This window comes from Castanea sativa, chromosome 12 (assembly GCF_040712315.1).
Source record: "Castanea sativa cultivar Marrone di Chiusa Pesio chromosome 12, ASM4071231v1".
Lineage (NCBI taxonomy): Eukaryota > Viridiplantae > Streptophyta > Magnoliopsida > Fagales > Fagaceae > Castanea > Castanea sativa.
The window spans coordinates 43757466-43780230 of NC_134024.1; the positions used below are offsets into that span (position 1 = coordinate 43757466).

The 22765-nt window shown below is 34.1% G+C and overlaps 1 protein-coding gene across 15 annotated transcripts; it reads left to right on the top strand.

Moving 5' to 3' along the window:
* Positions 1–3125: 3125 nt before the first annotated feature.
* On the top strand, positions 3126–20804 carry LOC142618876 (mogroside I-E synthase-like). 15 transcript variants are annotated; one of them, XR_012841376.1, is made up of 6 exons: positions 3126–3342; positions 3502–3574; positions 3707–3770; positions 5078–5142; positions 5596–5664; positions 7209–7338. XR_012841376.1 is itself a non-coding variant. In XM_075791915.1 (2 exons), exons 1-2 carry the CDS (start codon positions 19089–19091, stop codon positions 20583–20585), a joined length of 1374 nt encoding a protein of 457 aa, XP_075648030.1. In that variant the 5' UTR covers positions 19021–19088; the 3' UTR covers positions 20586–20804. The 15 variants fall into 15 exon arrangements, 1 of the variants encoding a protein (XP_075648030.1); XR_012841378.1 differs by having other exon boundaries at positions 3502–3570; XR_012841379.1 differs by having other exon boundaries at positions 7194–7332.
* Positions 20805–22765: the final 1961 nt, after the last annotated feature.

A 22765-nucleotide genomic window follows, 5' to 3' on the forward strand; every position in this document is an offset into this window, starting at 1 on the left:
TCCGAATATGTTAATGGAATATTCCTTTTTATTTTTTATTTATTGATACAAACTGATGATGCACGAAAATCAGTTGGCTGAAATACTTCGGGTTATGGTAATGGCTGTGAATCTTGAAAAAAAAGTAAGAACTGTTAAAGGTGACTGGTGTGAGCCGACCAAGGACTCTCCGACTGTTAAGTCAGTTTTCTCTCTAAGACACAAGGAAAGAAAATAGTGAATGTTCAGGACTTACCTTGGGCGGATGAGATTTAGTCCCTTTTATAGAGAGTTAGTTGTGGGTCTACTTGCTTGGATCCACCACCATCGTGGATGATGTTGGTGGTTAATAAAGAAAATTGGTTATATGGAGCGAAGTGTGTGGAATTCTTTCCATGTATTAAGTATCGTGTCGTGTTTTGTTTATGTGAAGCTAATGGAGGATTTTTCGCAGAATTCACCAAGTACAATTTGGCTGTCCACGTACTTAGTTGTTGGTAGATTAACTTGTCTATGGAGAACTTCCTTCATCGGATCATTTGGTTGTCAATGGATAAGCATTTGTGCTTGATCTCGTTCTTGGGTGATTTGATCTAAGCATGGTTAAACTCTGGACAACAACCAAGGACAAGTGATACTTAGCTGATCCCCATCACAAACCATTGTGCGGCTCTAAATAGCACAAGAGCAGTTTTTTTATTTTTATAAAACTAATAGGGAAAACCTATTGCACATAAAATACATTGAAAATATTAACTATTTTTAAGGACTGAATATGTGACTTCATATGTGTGTGTTTAGCTCTTAATTATAAGTGATTTTTTTTTTCACTATTATTTGCAGATTTCACATTTCTTATTTATTTTATTTAAATTTTACCTTTAACCTATCTATAGCACTCTCACCAAAAAAAACATTAGGTAAATTGTTTCAAAATGGAAACTAAGTCACGTTTTCAAAGTAGGCTTACAAAACTCCGTTAAGGGATGCAATGGTTATTTATTTTTTTATTTTGAGAAGAAAGTGATGCATTTTTTATGATTTGCAGTGATGGATTCTAGAAAGTAAGTTTGTGCTATTGTCATTTCTGTTTATAAATCTATAGTCATTGTTGTTAACTTGTTACCAGTAACGGCCAAAGGCAAATGAAATTTGTTGATACCAAAGAGTTGCATACTTGATAAAGGGTTGTGAGTAAACACTTAAAACGTGGTTACTTATATATATCTTTAGAATCCTTTTTTCTCTTTGTTTATATGCTGGTTTTACACATTGAAAATGTTGCATCCAAGTCTTTTATGCATTAAGTGAATGCAAAATAGTCAGTGGCGGCGCCACGTTTGGTTCAGGGTGTTCCCAGGAACACCTTGATTTGAAAAAAAAAATTATATATAATAATTTTAAAATTTTTATTTACCTACCCTTAAAAAAATTAGGAACATTCTCAAAAAATTTAGGAACACCCTCAAACTTTTTTATGCCAAACAAATTTTGAACTAAGATCTAAAAAAAAAATTGTAACAAAGAATCTGAAAAAAAAAATTGTAACAGAGAATATGTGAGAAAATGATTATGAAATAAGAAATATCTCTTAATTTGGGCGAGGAGCAGATCTAGGCTTTGGAGGAAACAGAGAAAGAGAGGAAACTGCATCTGCCGCTGCTTCTTCTTCAAAGTGAGAGAGAGATTTGAGCAATTTGTTTAGACTTTTTAAATAAGAAGAGGAGAGGAAAATCTTTTAAAATAGTTTGGTATATATGTGGGTGGATATCCTTTGGCCACGTTGATGGTTTGGTGGGAGAGGCAGACCACTTTACTTCTTTTTTTTCCTTTTTCTTTTTTTTTTTATGAGAAATACGTTTGTGATATGGCTTACGTGGGTTTGAGTGGTCAATCAAAGGCAAAGAATCTGTATTATTTGTACTTTGTACACGGTAAGATTATTGTAATAGGAAAAGTTTAGCATCACATAATTTTTCACAATTTTTTACTACAATTATGACGGGATAGAGTGTAATTGGTAAAGAAAAAATGGTAGATTCATGTGTAAGTCATAGAATATATAACAAAAAGAAATGATCTTTTTGTTTCTTCTTTTTGAATATAGAATATATAGTTTTGAATAACAAAAAGAAGAAACAATATATAGTTTAAGTTTAATGTACCCTAAGATGATAAACTATATAGAATATATTCTATATTCTATAACTTGGTTTCTTCTTTTTGTTATTGTTTTTTTTTTATTTTTTGAATCTCTATTTTTTTTTATTTTATGAAATTCATATCCTTGCTCTGAGTACAAAATGTTGTTGTCCAAGCGCAGTATATATCCATCCATATGTCACTCACTTGTACTCTCACCTGTACTCAGAGCAAACCAAAACCGAAGCTTGGACGTGATCATGGCTGTTCCTGTTACTTCTACCAATACGCTAGCTCCACCCGCTTCCTGTACGGCTGTACCCTATGTCAGTGGGTGGTTGTTTCTTCTGCAACAAGTGATGGGTAAAATGGCTAAACGTATTTATGTTTTTGTTTTTGAAATATGTTTTTGTTTTTTAAATTTTTCCTGGTTATGAATATACTTTCTTTTGTGACAGTGAAGGATCTCTTTCCGTTAGCAAAGTGGTTGCAATTACGCTTTCGCTCTTTTTTGTGCTCATCTTCGCAATAATCATTGCCAAGATCCGCAAATGCTTCAGCAATTCAAGCCAGACCAACAGTGGCGTTGATGGTAGCAATAGTGACACTAATGTCTCCAGTGAAGTCGAACTCGCCATCGTAGCAGGATAATGATTTTGTCAATGGTTCCATCTGTGAAGTCGCTCTCGCAGTGGTTCCATTTGCTTCTGCTTGAGTATTACTGTAATGGATATTTACTTTTAATAAAGGGCTTGGCTGGGCTACTTATGAAGGGATTTTCGTTCGTTTGTTTGTTTTTTTTATTTTTTATTTTTAAAATCAAAAGGGGTTTACCTTTTGTACTGAATTATCAAATTCTAGTCAATTTTGACCAATTCTGGAGAACTATTTTTTATTTATTTAATATATGGCATGGTACCAATGGTGTCTCTTCATTCCCCTGTACCTATATAAAGAGAAAGAGAGAAAAATAGAAAAATATGTGCTTATACGTTTGTACTTTGTAACCCTTTAAAAAGGGTAAATAGTAAAAAAAAAAAATGTAATACTTTTGTAACCCTTTAAAAAAGGTAAATAGTTCTCTGTTCCTTTGATTCCTTCATGATTTATGTGGGAAGTGGGACCTTGTCACCGGCCAAACAAGCGGAGCAACCCAAGCAAGGCGGTAAATCTTAGTTCAAGATAGATCATCTTGGAGGCGCCATTGATACTTATACAGAGGTACTATTTTTAACTCTAATGGACTATTCTAAAATCAGTTTGCCTTAAATTTTAAAAAATGTTGTTGGGTTCTTGTGGTTTTGTGTGTTAAAGCTTAAAACTTCAATCTTTGTTCTTTTTTCAAAAATTTGATTGTGGGTTTGGATTTGATTTTTGAAGGCAATTACCCTATGACCAAAAGTTCTTCTGTATTGGATGAATCGTGCAATGATTGATTCGAAAGCAGAAGTATGTACGGTCACTAACCCTTTTTTTTTTTTTTTAAGTTTCATTTCACTTTGCAATGATTTTTTGTTGTTGTTTGGGGTTGAATTTCAATGACCCTTTTAAGCTTTCACCTAGTTATGGCATTTTTTTTTTGTAGTGAATGGGTAAAAGTCGAGGAAGATTGCCGGAGAGCTATTCAGCTTGACAACTCTTCTGTTAAGGTATGCAATTCTTTTCATTCTTATTTCTATGGTTTCACAGAAATTTTTTCGACTTTCCCAGTTTTTTTCTCTCTTTGAAGTTGTCAATACAATAACAGCCAAGTCTTGCGTATTATTTATCTTCTTATTTAATAATTTGCAGGCCATAGTTTTGAATTAAAATTCCTTTTCTAGAATTTCTCTAGAGGCTCAATCTAATAAGAATTGCAATAGTAGGTGGTAATAAATTTTAGAAGTTTGAGTTTTAAGTAAATGCCTTGATGAGTTCAAAATTTTGGATTGAGCTTTCTCATAGAGGTTTCTAATAGCTCTAATTGGGTGCTTGATTTGTTGGGTGATTTGCACCATTTTAAGGATCATACTTAGAGTTTGTGATCCTTGAGGTGTGAATTCAGTTCTTGGGGGCTTGATTTCTGTGGTTAGGTGTTTAAGGGACTTCCAAGTTCTGCTAGGGCTTTTGGTCCTAACAATGCCCCTTCCTTTAAAGAACCTTTTCCTCTTGGTTATGCCTTGTTGTTGCCGAGTGTGGGGGCGTCTTTTCACCTTTATCCCTCATCAAAGGTGACCTTCCAATTAGCCAGTACTTTAATGACAGTTTCATCACCTTGGTACCACATTCGTTTTTGGCTAGGGGTCTTGAGTTCGAGATTATCCGACCCACACTGATTGACCACCTTCGATGTATCCCTGACCCAAAAGAACTCCAAACTTGCCTTAGGCTCTTGAGTCGTCCGTTGTTTGACAATTTCCAAATCTACATTGAGTATCTTTGAGAACTTGTTGCATTCTTGAAATGTTGGAGTTGTTGGCGCTTGCATCTTCGGTGGTTCTTGGACCTTTGGCATTAGATTCATTGACTGTTCAATCTTTAAATCTTGAATGGGTTGGACAAAGAGAGAAAGAGAGTGAGAGGGTTGAGTGTGTTCAAGATTATTTTGTTCCCCTGTTGTGACTGAAATAATTTTTCCTTTGGGCTGGGCTTACCTTGGATACGCATGCAACTGTTTCTCTAAGGTGTTTGTGTTTGACACAAACACGGTGACATGCTTCTTATCTGCCGTCTTAGAAAGTTGATATGATCATTCTTGGTATGAGAGGAGGGTTGCCATGGCTTTTTCGTGTTTGCATATCTGTAATCAGTGCATTCTTTCTGTTGTAAAGGATGTAGGATTTTAGAGTAGGGGTTCATGGCTTTTAAGCGAGTGCATATCTATGTTTGTTTGTGTCTCCATGTATGAATTTGTGATTTGATGATCATGCTGTGGAGGATGCTGTCATGGCTTTTACACATGCACACAAGCGTGTAGGTAATTTCCAAAGGGGACGTGTGAAGGCCACTTGAAGTGCTAAGGATGATGGCAGCAGTAGCAAGGTTGTACTCATCAAATTCTCTAGCTTTTAGGATAAGGATAGGATTTGCAGCAGTATTTTGTTATTATCAGTAGTGCATTTGGTTGTTAGCAGTTGTTTTTATCAGCTTGTAATCCCAATGTTAACAGTGTTATATAAGTAGTGAAAACAAATTAATAAAGCAAGCAATTAAAATCCAAAACTCTCTCATTTTCTCATAATGCTTCGAGGTTAGTCACCTCGAATTGACTTTTGATTTTATTAAAACACTGGTTCATAATATAACCATTTTAGTACAGGCATTGATGGGCTGGTCGTCTTATTAATGTTGCTGCTATATGTTTGCTTAGCTTAGTATTATCGTTATTGAGATGATTTGCTGTTGGGGTCTAATTTATTTTCTTGTAATAAGTGACCTTTTCTTTTAATATCATTATGATCTCAGAGAGACATTGAAAATTTTGCTATTTGACAGGCTCACCATATGTTGGGACTTGCATTGCTACAGAGACAAGAATCTGTTGGAGTCAAAGAACTGCAGAAGGTACGAAGTGTTTTCTGATCTGGATTGTTCTTGAAAAAGTGTATTCTCAGTTGCTACTGATGTTTTGTTTGTCTAGTTAAGTCCAATAAATTTTTGCATTAATTCTTATTCAATTTTACATGTGGTTCAACTATGAACAGGACAGGTTCATCATCCCATTCATAAATTCTATTTCCCTTTGTTGAAGTCTTTTGCATTTGAGGTTGTTATTGCAAGTGATATGTATATTTTTTATTTATTTTCCTTTTAACATTGTATTTATGGCTCTTTACCTCATTGTTAGCTGAATACTCATCCTCTTTACCTGCACTTTTGTTAGCTGAAATATCCATAGATTTCAATTGGAGCAAGCAAAGCGAATACTCGTCCAATTGCCAGTCAACTCAATCAACCTTATCAAACAAGCTTTACCACAAGCCAATCAAACCTAGCCACTGCTCACTTCAAAATGTCTTAACATTCATATGATTGAACTACTTCAAAATGACTCTTTTTTTAAGTTACTACTTGCCAGTTTGCACAATAAGCATAGCATGTTCTTTGCTAGTTACAAATATAGAGATGGAGAACTTATCTTGTTTCTAGTTCTGACTGGTCTTTGGTAGATTGTTTTACCATTTTCATACTTTTTTCGTAATGTAGTTTGGTCATGATGAGACTGATTTGGAGTAAATACAATTCTTCCCGATAAGCTCAAGTTAGCATTATTGATTACAATATGCCAATGAGCTCGTGGCACTTCCTCCTCCCGTGAGGCTTGTGTAACCTACCAATAATACATACACATATGGTTAGGATTAAGTTACATCTAGTGTAACTCTTCCTTACCATTACAACACCTAGTAACGAGGTCTAAGTGATAGCCTAATGGTTGTGACATCCTTTGTGGTGCCTGATATGTTGTGGTTCAAGGCCCATCTCCCCCCATTCCCACTATTGATCCATCAAAAAGATGTTACGTCACCTAATAACTTTTTATAAGATTAATATTTTGAAAATTCCACTGTGGGATTACATGTTCTCTATGTTCTTAGATTATAAGCTTTTTATGTTTTTATACACATGTCAAGTTTTGTATCAATAAGATATTATTTATTTTTAATCCATTAACTCTTCTTTTGTATATAATTTTGAAGTTCAAAAAACTTGAAATTTATACAATTTTTTCATGAGATAGTTATTAATCTCTAATTATTTTGATATTTTGCATTCATGTAGGATATAAAGAGACAATGTAATCAAATAGTAGATTTGTCACAAAGGCATCCAACAAAATTTTTTATTTATTTTATTTGTGGGATTGACAATAGAAAGTTATTTAGTTGTATAATATTCATAAAAGTTATACCCAGATAACTTGAACCTAAACCTCTATATGCACACGATATTAAGCTATGGTGTTGTGTGATGGCACAAGTAGTGTAGTCTGCCAATTGTGCTTGAGTTATGTTAAGTGTGTTTTAATTGATAATTATCTTATATAAATGGGTAAAAGTACAACAAATCTGACGCGTGTTGACTTGTAATAGCTTATGCTTTCTCAGGCTGCGTTTGGTGGCTGATGTAATAGCTTAGCTGGAAAGGGTTGCTGGACCAGTACTTGCTTATATATTGTATGATTTGAGCCATTGACTGCAGGCACAACTATGAACTGATGACATTAACAAATGGGCCTAAGTTTTTTTTTTTTGGTAGGTTTGTTACCTTTAAGAGTGAGTTTGGTTGGGCTTTTTGAAAAAGTGCATAATGAAAAAGTTGAATTTTCAAAAAGTGCATAATGAAAAAGTGTTTTTCAAAAGGCTGAGTGTTTGGCTAACACTATAAAAGTTGCAGTTTGAGGGATAAATTACCAAAAAGGACAATGTATATATAAGGGAGTTTATTTCATACTTAAATCAACTACTTCATATACTTACTAAATAATAATAATAATAATAATAAATATATATTATTGGTATTGTTTTAATAATATTTGGGCAATTATTCTTTTTTAGTGTCATAATTATTTGTTATTACCATTAATGACTTCTTATTAATATTAATTAAATCTAAATAATTTTCATCATCATGAAGCACAAAATGAAAATGTAAAAAGATGATAAAATATATACCAATAATCCAAGTTTAAATTGTACTATATAATAATGTAAAAAGATATAAAATACATATCAATAACCCAAGTTTAATTGTACAACACAAAAATGTAAAAAAGATGATAAAATACATACCAATAACCCAAATATAAATTGTACTACATGATATTATAAAATAAAAAAAATACAACTACTAATTATTATCCCCCCAAAAATACAACTATGATAAAATACATACCAATCGTTTCCTTCACTGCATCCCAATCTAAACCTGTGTCAAGATTCCTCAATTGTTCCCACGCTCTCCAATCACCTTTTAATACATCCCACGTATTTTTTAATTAGTCCTTATCATAGTATTGACCAGTCTCATCACAAAATTTGGTCACCAAATTGAACCAACCTTTGGTACTAAAGCCAACACCTTTTGTTCTATTCTCGGCTTGAATTTGTTCCACACAAAGGTTATTAAAAGTAGTTATCCACGTTGGATTAATATCTCAATCTGCTCTAGCCGTTTTTACCTCGGGGTTGGAAGTGGTCTTTTTACCCTTCTATAAAGTTAACCAACCATAAGAAATGCAAAAAATAGAATACATAATATTCCAATTTAGTGAACTAGTTACAAACATGATCTAATAAATCCAGGAAAAAAAAAAATTGCTGCCTAGTTTGAGCATAAAATAGAAAGGGCTAGAGAGGAGTCTCATCATGTCACCGTTTGTACACTCACTAGTCAGTAGTCAGTAAACACATCTAGAAAATTGCTGCCATAAAAGGTGGGAAGAACACACTAAAACCTTTGTTTGAAACCCAATCTTATCTCCTCCATAATTCTAGGCTAAAGTTATGTCAAACCATAACAATCCATTTGATTTAAATTGGGTTTCTTTACCAAACCTACAAGAGTAACTCTTCTGCATCTGTGGACTTTAATTTTTATTTATTTATTTTTTTTAAGTAAAGGATAATTTATTAGAGACAAATAGGAGTGCTTCAAGTATATGTATACAAGAGGTCCTCATAAAAGTCTTACACTGAAATTTTAACAAGTCGTGAGAATCTAGAAAAGAGGAAGATGAGATTGCCCAAAACATAACAATTCCATACAGTGATCTTAAAAATAATCTTAATCTAACAAATCAACTGCAGTATCCAAGGTTATTAACCTTGAGAACAAATCATAATTGAAGCAAAACACTTCCATACCTCATTACTAAAGACCAAAAAAACCACATAAACAATAAAATTTGCAAAAGTTTGGGTTTGGGGTCTGAAAATCATTGTATAGCTTACAAAAGTTTGGGTTTAGGGTTTGAAAATTGGATAGCTTACAAAAGTTTGGGTTTGGGGTCTGAAAATCAGAGGAGAAAAAAGAAAATATGTAGCTGTTGTCAAGGTGTGCATGCCCCATCAGCAACAGCTGCACCGTGTGCGTGCTTTGCTGATGTGGGGTGCTGCACACGCATGCCCCATCAGTAGCAGTCGCATCGTTTGTGTGCTCTGCTGATGTTAAGCAATTGGGTGAAATTGTCTTTTTATATTATTTCAATGAATCTAAGCTTTACAAGGGTGAAATTTATATAGGGAGAATGATAACTGCTCTGAAATGAATTCTCCAACTGTTACAACAGAGCAGCAACTAAAAGCTAACAAACCTAACAACTTAACAACGCTCCTTCCAATGACAGGTTGAGTGCCTCAATGATAAACTAGTGACCGGAAGAATCATGACAGGCAGTTTTTGCAAAGAAAGGAAATTACACACAGTTGTCTTGAGACTATATGTCGCTTAGATAGGCACATTGGAGACGACAAGTCAAGCAGCTGATTTAAGAAGTCTTTGCTCTCTTATGAGATTAGCAAGAGTAGAACCCAAGACTTTATATCTCATACCTATCAATTTCTTAAACACTACGTTTATGACATGATTAATTCAACAACTCTTTTGGTGAATGAGATGAAACAGATCATATTGTCTCGTTGAAATGCACTTGGATTCTAGACTCAACAATCTACATTTATCCAGCAAGAAATAAGTTTAAAGTGAAAAACAAAAACAAAAAATTCCTCGGAGAGGTGGACTTCTTACTAACCTTCTCTTGCTGGGTTGCCGAGAAAACAAATCAAACACAACAAAAAAAAAAAATTTGAAGCAACCCAATACTTTAAAAATACATTTTTTTTATCTGTTTTAGCTTCCCAATTTGAAGCAACAATAAATAATTTTTTTTTTTTTTTAAAATACAGATCAGAGAAGACGAAGAAAGCAAAAGAAGAGGAAAAAGATTCACGGATGACTTACCACGGAGAGATTGGTAGCAGCACGGAGAGGGCAGAGCGGAGAAGAGATGAGACGCGTTAAGTGTAGAGAGGGCAGAGCAAGAGAACAAATAGATCATTAGCAACTACAAAGCATGCAAGATCTAAAATTTTTTTCCCACACTCGATAAAAAAAAAAATTCAGATCAGTGTTGGTACTTGGTGGTTTTTGGTAGCAGATCAGTGTTGCTTAGTGTTTTGTTGATCAAATCTCTACTTTCAAAATGTATTTCTCAGATCAGATTAGACATAAATAAATTTAAAAAAAAAATACAAATTAGAGAAGACAAAGAAGAAGACGAAGAAAGCAGAAGAAGAGGAAGAAGATTCAAGGATGACTTACCACGGAGAGACTGGTAGCAGCACGAAGAGGGCAAAGTTGAGAAGAGATGAGACGCGTTAAGCTTCAGGGATTTTAGGCGGAGCAGAGAGATGAGATGAGAGGAATGAGGGACAGCTGCACAAGAGAACTGATGATTTATCAATGGGTAATTTGGTAATTTTAGGAAGAGCCCAACGGATAGCTGAAAACGCGCATGGACTTTTTGTTTATGGAGCTCCGGAGCTCCATAATTGGATTGGGCATTTTTGCCTTGGCCCAAAACGCAACTTTTACCCAAAAGTTGCGTTTTTGCTTCACCAAACGCTCAAAGAAGTTCAGCTTTTGAATAAAGCTGCATTTCAGCCTCTAAAAGCCCAACCAAACGGGCACTAAATAAGGAACCTAAATTCAAATCCTACTTTCACTAAAATTTAATTGGTGTCTTGGCCTAATAATATAAAGCAATCATCATAAAGCGAATGTTATAGGTTCGAATCCTATTATCTATTAAATACACACACACGTATATATATAAAATTTTAAAAGGACAGTAGTTTTCATGGGGATCTCTATTAAGGGATCTTCATGATTTTGAAGCAACAAATGCTAAAATGTGTGATTACTAGCGTTAAAGCATCATATAGAACCATTATACAAACCCATGGCCCTACTATGTGCCAATATTTTTTATAAAATAAAGACAGGCATGTCATCAAGTCAAGGTGACTTACATGGGTGCATTTCTTTAAGAGTTGTTTCCTTAGCTTCTGTGAAGCTTTTAGAAGTTGTTGATTCATGTCCCTAGTGACGACTTTATTCACCGCTATGTGGTTTTGTGAATATGTTTGGATTATTGTTATATAAATCTCATTTTGCCAAAACAGTGCTAAACCACCTCCCAATCCTCTTCTAATTTACGCTTACACTTGGAATCTGCTATACAAATCCCCTCCTCTTCAGACTTGAGATTGTATTTTTTTGGAACTTATCCAGAATATCTAAGTCAATCTCCTTTGACTAGTCTTAAGAAAGCTCAGATTTAAAGTGAAATAAGCACTCTTTTTCTTTTCTTCTTTATTTTTTTCTTGGGTGCAAAATTAAAATTCTATGTTTAAAGAAAAACAACTATTGTTTTATCATGCTAAACACATGCTTCGCACTACAGAATCATGTGCTCGCCCTTGTCTATGACAAAAAAAATTCAAAATGCTTCTCCAGCTTTGAGCCCAGACCCAAGTGGGCCCAAAACTAATATTCTAAAATTTCCATTGCTATTTCATGGAAATTGGAAATGCTCCGTTTAGCATTAGTGTTTTTTTTTTTCCCAGCATTTCTCATCAGCAATTTGTTCCCATTGATGATTTTGCCATTACATAGAAAGTGGTTGAATCAACAAAAGAAAAAAAAAAAAACTAACTTTTTGTAAGTGCACAATTTGTTCCTGGACTCAAAAACAAGTGATGGACTCAGGTCCAAAGAGCCTTATACAATGAGATTTATAGAGTATGGGTTTGAAATCTAGGCTCGGGATGTTGAAAAGTTGATTAACAGGCTAGAATGCTGCTGTCTGTGCAAGTAATAGATGGACGTAACAAGAAGCCCTCCTCGGACGTAAGCCGAAGATAATTTATATAGTATTATCATTTCTAAGCAAAATATTACAATTCTTAGTTTTTTTTTAGCCAAGAAGAAGATGTCCCTCTACTTTCCTCTCTCGTCTTCTTATATATTTCTTCTTCTTCCCTATTTCATCCACGTGTCATACAAATCTTCTTCTTAGATACTTGTCCCATCCACCACCTTCTTAAAGTCTTCAAACAATAGCAGGAATACCGAATTCTACTATTCAGAGGTCATTTCTCCATTAATGCGGTCAGGGAGGTAAATGCAGGGCCTTTAATGTGGTGGTAGCAGCTTTTTCTTTAGATATTTATTACACGTTCCTGCTTCTAAAGGGTGCTTGGATCACACTTTTACCTACCAGTTCTTTCAGAATTCTACCTTTAAGCCGTTTAGCAAGTCCCAGGGCCTTTGCTGGGGTTGGTTCTTTTTTTTCTTTTCTCCATGTGGTTTGTGTTATTTGCAATCATAATTGAGGTTATGTGTATTTGTTAATAAAGTTCAAGTCTACTCAGTAAACGTCAGATGTGAGACTTTTTACACACCTATAACACACAAAACACAATCAATCAAATTGGGATCACATTTTCAAAAGGTGCAAAATGGAGTAGATGAATATATTCAAGGGCTGAGATTAAATGGACTATTGAGTATGAAGGGCTGAGATTTAGATAAAATAATAAGGTTCTTTCAAAATAATTATAAATGGAAGAATAAAGGCCATTAATCCCCGAGTGAAGTAGTGGTATGATTTTTTTTTTTTTTTTTGTGTAATTTCCAATAACATAGGATGAGGCTTGTGCTAATACCAATTAGGTTCAAGACTTTTCAAAACTAATCAATTTGGTCTCTAAAACTAACTAAGTCCCTAAACACTGTTGGGACAAATGATTGGAACACCCTTTCCAAATAACAATAATATTTTAACAATTTCGTTAGTTGGCCGGTTTTGAAAGAATTTGTGAAACTAGCAACTCGAGTTTGTAAAACTCGAGATTTAATTAGAACTCGAGTTTCTAAAGCTCGAGTTCAATGTTTTTGTGCTACCTTACTTGGACAAAATTGCCACGTGGAGCCACGTAGAAATCGAGTTTATAAGACTCGAAATCTAAATTGCTACGTAGAACTCGAGTTTCTAAAGCTTGAGTTCAATACTTTTGTGCTACCTTACACGTAGAAATCGAGTTTATAAGACCCGAAATCTGCATAATAAAAACAAATACATACCACTTTCAAACGGCTCATTACGAAATCCTCAAAGTTCAAACACTCACTCACTCGAACACCCTTTTGCTCCGCCCTCTGAAACTCACTCTCAACCTCACTCACTCACTCATTCACTCATTCATAATGCAAATTCGTAGCCTGGTGCTGAAGCAAATTCGTAGCCCACTGTCACGAAGGTAGTCTCTCAAGCAATCGTAGCTCATTGTCAAAGCCGTTCGTAGCCCATCGTGCCAAAGGTAGTCTCTCTTTCTTCTCAATACTTTGTCGTTTTTGCTTCTCGGATTTCTCTGTCTCTCTCTCTCTCTCTTTCTCCAATTTTAGATTTTTGAATTTCATGATGTGACCTAGGGTTTTTTGGATCTTTTTGGGTTTATTTTTTGTGTGTTATTTTTGTTGGTGTTCTGAGAATATGGTTATGTTTTGGCAACGACATTAGTTTTTATGTGATTGTTAGAATTGAAAAAAAAAAAAAAAATTTAATGTGGTATTTCAAGGAAACCCAAGTACCCATTTTTGGATTTGATTCAAAGATGGCATTTTGGAACTTTAATTCACTTTTGAGGCAAATACTTTGCCACAGTGTCGACGCTAAACGGTGACGTCCAAGAAGTTGCTCCCAATGCCGTGTTTGAGCCCGGTGGCTCTGATTATCCTCTGGTGAACACCAGGAATGGTGGCTCTGACCAGCTCACGCTTTCATTCCAGGGCGAGGTTTACGTGTTCGACGCTGTCTCGCCCGATAAGGTTTTGAATTTTGTGAATTATGATAGCTTTTTTTTTTTTTTTTTTTTTTGTGTTTTGGTGGTAATTTGAGTGAAGGGGGCTTGTGGGTTTTGGTGAGTTTGATGGGTTCTCAAAGTTTGTGGTGCTTTTTAGATAAATGGGTTTTGGTTACTCTGTCGAAAACTATGCAAATGCTGTGTAATTGAGGTTTATAAGTAGTTGGGGAAGTCGGTTTCAAGTTGAAATTATGAATTTTATTAATTATGGTACCTTGTTTATGCGTACCTTGTTTATTAATTATGGTACCTTGAGTGAAGGGGTTTGGGAATTGTACTTGGGTTTGATTATTTTGATGAATTCTCAAATATTGTGGTGCTTTTTAGCCAATAGTGTAAACACGCTTTATAAGTAATTGCCTAGTTGTGAATTATGAGACCTTGTCACTGTTTTGGTGTTAATTTGAGTGAAGGGTTTAGTAATTTGGCGTGGTTTTTGGTTAGTTTGATGAATTCTAAAAGTTTTTGGTGCCTAAGCTTATTGGGTGTGGATTACTTTGCTGGAATTGATCTTACTAAAAGAAAATTTTCATTAATTTGATTGATAGCTTCATGAGTTTGCTCTGGCAGCAACGTGTATATGACTAGGCTCAATGGACAGGAGTTCCTCTGCCTCCCAGTGACCAACATTTGTAGTTAAAATTCTGATCCTCACATAACTTTTTATGGATCTCTGCTGCAATAAAATTACAACTCATCATTCTACCATCATTTCGCACCCCAGTCGGTGTACACGTGTGAGGACCCACATACACAGTGACCATCCATAGTTTGTGGAGATTGGGCTTCATAATTGCATAGACATACCACTTGCATGACTCATGCACACATTTCGCACAAAGATTTTTCGTCGTCGACTTAGTGGTCTTAAACTGTTTGTTTTCCTTGAGGGCACAAATTGTTAATGCGTGCTTCACCTCCATTTTATTGGCAAAAGTCAACCCTTTGCACAAATTCATCCCCTCTCTCCAAGTAGACACAAATGGCATCTCAATATGTGAAGGATCAACCATATTTTCCCAAGTATTTGCAGAGAATGACAACGCAGGAGGTGCATAGGCAGGGATTGTGTTCGTAATGTTTTGGACACTAATAAAATTGTCTGCATCAGGTTCACTACTGTCCAATGTCTCATCATCATCAATGTCCCTCTCAAAGTCCCAAAAGTCCCCTCTGTCAATCATGTCTTCATACTCATCTTTATCGGCAAAATCTTCACCGTTAATGGCAAGATTCTCATCAACATAGTCGTCATCATCATGCAGCTATGGATTTTGAGTTCATTCTCTTCAGAAGCAACATACTTGGTCTTTAGTCCTTCTTCCCCTTAGTAATAATGTGGTTCATTGCAAGTTGGTTTATAAAATTAAAAGAGGGAGTGATGGTGCTGTTGCTAGATACAAGGCACGCTTGGTTGCTAAGGGGTTTTTGCAACAATATGGTTTAGATTATGGAGAGACATTTAGCCCTGTTGTCAAACCAGCTAATGTGAGGATCATTTTGGCCTTGGTTGTGCTGAATAATTGGACTTTAAGGCAATTGGATGTTTCCAATGCCTTTATTCATGGTGTTTTGTAGGAAGAGGTTTTCATGTCTTAGCCCCCTGGCTATGTTGATACTGCTCATCCTGATCATGTGTCTTCTTCATAAGGCCATTTATGGTCTTAAATAGGCATCAAGGACCTGGTTTGATAGTTTCACTTCTAAACTTTTCCACATTGGTTTCAAGGCTTCTTTTGCTGATAGTAATTTGTTTACACTTCATTCTGATTCCTATGTGGTTTACTTACTTCTATATGTGGATGATATTATTGTCACTGGAAATAGTTCCTCCTTTATTTCTCACATTGTTTCCAGACTTGGGGTTGCTTTTGACTTGAAGGATCTTAGCCTTCTGAAATACTTCCTTGGTCTTCAGATTGAGTACACATCTTAGAGTCTCTTAGTGCATCAGTCCAAATATGCTTTGGACTTGCTTACCAAATTTAATATGTTGGATTGCAAACCCTGCCTCACTCCTTGTTCTCCCACAGTGCATATTAGTTCTCAAGTCAGTCCGTTACTTCCTGATTCTACTGTTTTTAGGAGTATGGTTGGAGCTTTGCAATACTTAACCTTCACCAAACCTGATTTGTCCTATTCAGTTCAGCAAGTTTGTCAGTTATGAGTCAACCTACTCAGCATCACTTGATGGCAGCCAAAATGATCATTCGATATCTCAAGGGTACTCTACATCATGGGGTTCATTTTCTGCCTGGCCATTTAGCTTTGCCTGCCTACTGTGATGCAGACTGGGCTGGTGATCCTCTTGATCGTAGGTATATTACTGGCATGGTGGTTTTTCTTGGAAATTCTCCTATTACTTGGTCTGCCAAGAAGCAGCTGACTGTGGCTAGGTCTTCAATTGAGGCTGAATATAGAGTTTTGGCTTCTACAGCTGCTGAAGTGTATTTGATTAGGATGGTTCTTAAAGATTTGGGGGTTTACTTATCTATTCCTCTTATGCTTTGGTGTGATAATGTTTTTGCTTTGACTTTGGCTTCCAATCCTATTTTTCATGCTAGGACCAAGCATATTGAAGTTGACTATCATTTTATCTGAGAGAAGGTTCTTAATAGAGACTTGCAGATCAATTTCATTTCCACACATGATCAGTTGGCTGACATCTTTACTAAGGCTTTGTCTTCCCCTCTCTTTCTGGACCTTGCTTTCAAACTAATGGGTCTTCCTCCCCTCAATTTGAGGGAGGATGTAAAGGCAGGTGACACACCATCTGATAAGGCTGAAACATATGACAAGGCAAAAGGCAAACGACCTGTAGTAGAGTAAATTTATAACTAAAACTGTAGGTAGTTTATGAGTAATGGTATTAGGCAGGATGGTTATTGTTGGAGTCCACGTATAAGCATCTGATAAGTCATGCTATAATTAGTTACAGTAATCCCAAACTTTATGGAAATGGTTGTGTATATGTACTGGATTCAGTGAATGGATCAGATCAAGAAATCAGAATTAGTTTCATAAAATTTTCTTCTTCCTTGTTCTCTTCTCTGCTCTCTACTCCATTTCTTCATATTTTCTTCTGTTTTCATATTGCTTTTATCTACCATTAAAAATTTGTCATGTAGACTTTATTGTGAAGTTTTTTTTTGAAAATGTTGTGTGCATAACTTTAATGAAGGGAAAAAATAATTTGAAAAAAGTCGTTAGTATCAATAATAATGAGTATAATAATTACAAAAAGAAAAAATATAAGTCTCAATAAAAACTTATTGCAAAGATTTATACAACTAAAATTATTAAGTTTTAAGATAATGACGGTGTATTCCACCCTAAGGAAATTTAAAAGAGTCAATTACTATTGAGAACCACCCTAAGAAAATATAAAAGAGTCAATTACTATTGGGAAATCATTAAATAATAATAATAATAATAATAATAATAATAATAATAATAATTATTATTATTATTATTATTATTATTATAATTATTATTATTATTATTTTTATTACGCATGATAATTTATTATTATTATTATTATTATTACACATGATATTAGCTTACATCTTGTTTAAACCATACATACTTTTCTAAAATATGTAATGATAGACACGTAGCACAAAATTGCGCAAAATTAGACTAAAATTGAAATCCAATTTAGAATCTAATCAGATTTGAACTCTTTAATTTTTACACTAAATAATTCACTTGGAATAAAAATTTAAAATTAGATGAGACATGTAGCGCAAAATTGAGAATCCAATTGCAGTCCAATTACAATATAATTTAAAATTAATATATATATATATATATATATATATTTTTTTTTTTTTCTTATCCTTTTGGGTAATTTACAACTTAAATTGCCACTTTTATAAGTATTAATTGAACACTTAGTTTTTTCAAAAACTACTTTTTGACAACTTTACCAAATGCTTTACTTTTTTAAAAAAGCCAAATTTCATCCACAATTTTTAAAATTGCCACTTTTTCAAAAAGCATAATTAAAAAAAAAAAAAAAACCCAAACTCACCCATTTGTCATTTTCATGGCAAGCTGGTAACTTCTTGAGAGGAGAGGACCAAAAATAATTCTTTTAAGCTCAATATATTCATCAAATGCATGTACTATTGCTATCTTTTTTCAAAACATTTTGGCCCCTCAGCCCCTTTTACATCCGAGCTAAACCATACATCATTTGAGAGTTGGGACTTGGGAGTACCTTTATTAAAAGTATTCGTATCCAGTTTCTTCAAAAAATTCTATTTTACCATCTCAAAATATCATTTGAGAGTTGGGACTCAGGAGTACTTTAATAAGAGCATTCACATTCAGTTTTCTCAAAAAATTCCATTTTACCATAAAACTACTTTATTAATTATACCATACTATTTTACAACACACCTAACATCCTAACTTTTATTTTTCTATTCAATTCATTAAAATAATATAACTACATATTAAAATAATATGTAACACATTAAAAGAGAGATTTAGAAAAGAGAGAGTGAATAAAATAATATTTTTTATTTTTACAATCTTTCTACATTAGTTTTAAATTTAATAGGCATTGTAGCAAGATTGTAAAAAAATTTAAGAGCCAAGTCCAGATAAAGTTTGCATTTTGGTATTCATATCGTAAAATACAATTTTTTGGATGGCATGGTCACTCCCTGGCTCTCTGTGTAAATCCGTATTTAGTATTTTGAATGAGAATATATAGTGTGTGTTTGGATAAATGAATTTTGCCAACTTATTTTAATATTTAGCTTATTTTTGCTACTATTTATAAGACCTACTGCACTTTTTGGTATTTTTCATAAGCTTTACTATATTATTTCAACTAACTTTTATCTTTATTTATATTATTTTTAGCAAAAAGTTTTCAATTTCAACAAAATAAGCGGTTCTCAAACAGACACATATTTTCATAAAAGAAAAGTGACAACCCACCACCACATAATTCCATATACAAGTTGTGCACTTCATGTTCATATTTATCACACTTTCAACACAACTTAAAACACAGCTCAAAGCTATAACCTGTGTTAGCTAGCAGAAATGGAGAAGGAAACGAATAATGCCTACAAAGCTCATTGTTTGGTGTTATCCTATCCAACCCAAGGCCACCTTAATCCTATGCTTGAGTTCTCCAAGCGTTTGGAGCACAAAGGAGTGAAAGTTACTCTAGTTACCACACGCTCCATGTCCAAAACCATTCACAAAGAAGCCAGCTTCATTGCCCTAGAGACCATCTCTGATGGCTTTGATGAAGGTGGGATTGCTCATGCAGAGAGCATCCAGGCCTATTTGGAGCGATTTTGGCAAGTGGGGTCACAAACTCTGGCTGAGCTCCTTGAGAAGCTTTCTAGTTCAGGCAACCCTGTTGATTGTATTGTTTATGATGCTTTCTTACCTTGGGCTCTTGACGTAGCCAAAAAGTTTGGCTTAGTTGGTGCTGTGTTTTTCACTCAATCTTGTGCTGTTCATAATATATACTACCATGTTAATAAAGGGTTGCTGAAACTCCCTCTTTCAGAGGCAGAAATTTTGCTTCCTGGGTTGCCACCAGTTCAACCCCAAGACATGCCATCTTTGATTTATGATTTAATCACCTATCCAGCTGTCACTGATATGCTTGTGAGTCAATTTTCCAATGTTGATAAAGCTGATTGGGTCCTTTGCAACCCGTTATATGAGCTGGAGCCAGAGGTAATAAAGCAAATAAACTGAGGCTGTATACTGTTACTTTCCTGTTTCCTTTTCTTTTTTGATTGATTCTTTTATTTGAATTACACAAAAATTTTATGCTTGGTATGATAAAATTGTTTGTAGGTAGTGGATTGGATGACGAAGATATGGCCATTGAGAACTATAGGACCAACCATACCATCTATGTACTTAGACAAGCGGATTGAAGATGACAAAGAATATGGTTTCTGCATCTTCAAACCAAACAGCGATGCTTGCATGAAATGGCTAAATAATCATCCAAAAGGGTCGGTTGTATATGTATCTTTCGGGAGTTTAGCCGCTCTTAATGCTGAGCAAACGGAAGAACTAGCTTGGGGTTTGAGAATGAGCAACAGCTACTTCTTGTGGGTGGTAAGAGCATCTGAAGAGGCAAAGCTCCCCAAAAACTTTGTGGAAGAGACTTCAGAGAAAGGACTTGTGGTTCATTGGTGTCCCCAGCTCGAGGTATTAACACATGAGGCAGTGGGATGCTTTGTGACACATTGTGGATGGAACTCTACTTTGGAAGCTCTTAGCTTGGGTGTTCCAATGGTTGCAGTGCCACAATGGACAGATCAACCGACAAATGCAAAGTATATTATGGATGTTTGGAAGATGGGACTTAAAGCTCCAGCCGATGAGAAAGGGTTAGTCAAGAGAGAAGCAATAGAAAATTGCATAAGGGAAATAATGGAAGGGGAGAGAGGGAAAGAGACTGTGAAAAATGCATACAAATGGAAGACATTGGCCAAAGAAGCTGTTGACCAAGGTGGAAGTTCTGATAAAAACATTGAAGAGTTTGTAACTAAGTTGGTTCACTCCTAAAAAGACCTAGCTAACTTAGTAGCTAAGAGCTTCAGGTGCATTTGTTTCTTCATGAATGGGTGCACTCTGAATGGTAATGCAATAAGGGTTACACACGGTGTGTAACAGATCGACTTTTTCCATGTAATAATTTTGGGTTGTCAGTTTTTTACTGTGTAAACCGTAAAAATCTATCGTTGGTTGCTTGGTTTTTTAAATTTTTGCATTTCTTAAATAAATAAATATAATTAATGTTGACTTTATAAATCCATGTGCATCTGATTTTCGGAGGTGATATTACAATTACCATGTACATTCACCTTATATGAGAGGGATGGTAGATGTATCGGATATATAATAAATTTCTAATATTTTACTGCTTATGGGTAAAAGAGTACAGTGATATCAGACAGTCAGAACTCAATTATTAAATTATATATCATTTTCTTGCTAACTGACAGTTCTTCTAGTCCTAACTCCTAAGGACCACACAGAAAGAGGAACCGTATGTGTTCAAAATGGTCCATCGTGTACCAGAAAGAAAAATCATTAGTGAGCTGTGCTGTCTGTCTAATGCAGCACTTTAGTCTTGTGGGTCAAAGTTATTTGATAGTTTTGTCCTATAATCCCATAAACGTGTAATCCGTGTAATCCAATGTTATCCACAATTAATCATTTTTTTAATAATAAAACACAATAAAGAATTAATCATCAACTTATATCCTTAACCAAAAAAAAAAAAAAAAATCATCAACTTATATAAAACACAAAAGCTCACATTACAAAAGCATCTTTTTCTAATTATATGGACCACAACGTATATTATCTTATCCCAATTCCTAACTTTCTAGCGGATAAATAAAACATCAACGTAACTTGGTTCTATCGTGACTCAATCAAATAGTCAAAGAAATCCAATTTTTTCTTTTACATTGAGTTTAGGAGATCTCCTAAACACAATGTAAAAGAAAAAAAATTAGACTACGACAATATAGTTGATCATTGTTTTCATGCACTTCACTTTTGCAAAGATGTGAGAGGGGCGGAGGTATGTACGAGGGTGGGAGGCCATGGCCTTCCAAAATTTTGAATTTTTTTTTTATATATTTTATATAATTATTTTAATGTTTTTAAATTTTAGTTTACAAAAAAAAAGTTGCCCCCTAAATATTTGAATTAGTCTAATGAAGCTCTTAAAAAAATAATTGGTTTAATAGTTATAGAGATATAATTTTATTTTTCGCAATTCTATTTTTTATTGTAAAATGTGTTTTTATATCTATTAAATATTTGATAAAGTTTGATATTAAACATGTTTAAATCTATCTTTTTCAACCTATTGTGTGGCGATTAACAAGTCATTGACTCATTAAAAAAAATTTGTTACTAAAAATACACATAAAATGTGTCTTTAGTTGCCACATAATGGGTTAGAGCATGATAATTTCAAATATGTTTGGAGCCTAAGTTATTCCTCCAAGTTTTAGATCATTTATATTTTTGAGAATTTCATTATTTGAATTGAAAGATTTTTTTACTTACTTTAGTATAAAATTTGATAATTTGTATTTTAAATGAAAATTTTTAAGAATTTCACAGTAAAAATGAAAAAAATTGAATGTTATTTTTATGAAAGATTGCAATCAAACATAATTTTGATTGAAAATGCTAAGCTTTTTTTTTTTTTGGTGTATATATATGTATATATATATATATATAACTTATCAAATAAAAAAGTGTGTGTATATATAAGAAAAAAGCATGTGTTTGTGTAGGGGGGTTTTTCTTGATAAATATATTAGTGTCACAACTTGGCTCCTCTAAACAAAAATTTCTGGCTCCGCCCCTGGATGTGACCAAAGGCTAATCCCCTCCCCTTCTCACATCTTTCACGCCACAATACTACTCTTTCATATCAAGCTATGGTCAGAATAGATAACTTTCTTCCTATAATTGTTCCATTTATTTTTGTCCCAAAAAATTTTAATCTCCTTATCATTAAAATTTTAATTGATTTCAATTTGTTTAAGGTAAAAAAAAGTTCTTAATTCTCATTTATATTTGATTTCATTCAAAATGATGTTATGATTTCAATTTATTAATCTAAATTCATGACTGGTTAAATCTAATTTTATTAAATCTAACAACTACTACTACGAATTTGGATGGTTTACTATTAATTTATAATAGAATTTAAGCAT

What these genes read in the sequence shown, in the direction of transcription:
- LOC142618876 (XM_075791915.1), top strand. Translation starts at nt 19,089, where the DNA reads ATGGAGAAGGAAACGAATAATGCCTACAAAGCTCATTGTTTGGTGTTA. An exon ending in TATATGAGCTGGAGCCAGAG is followed by an intron (nt 19,740 to 19,862) that starts GTAATAAAGCAA and finishes AATTGTTTGTAG; the next exon opens with GTAGTGGATTGGATGACGAA.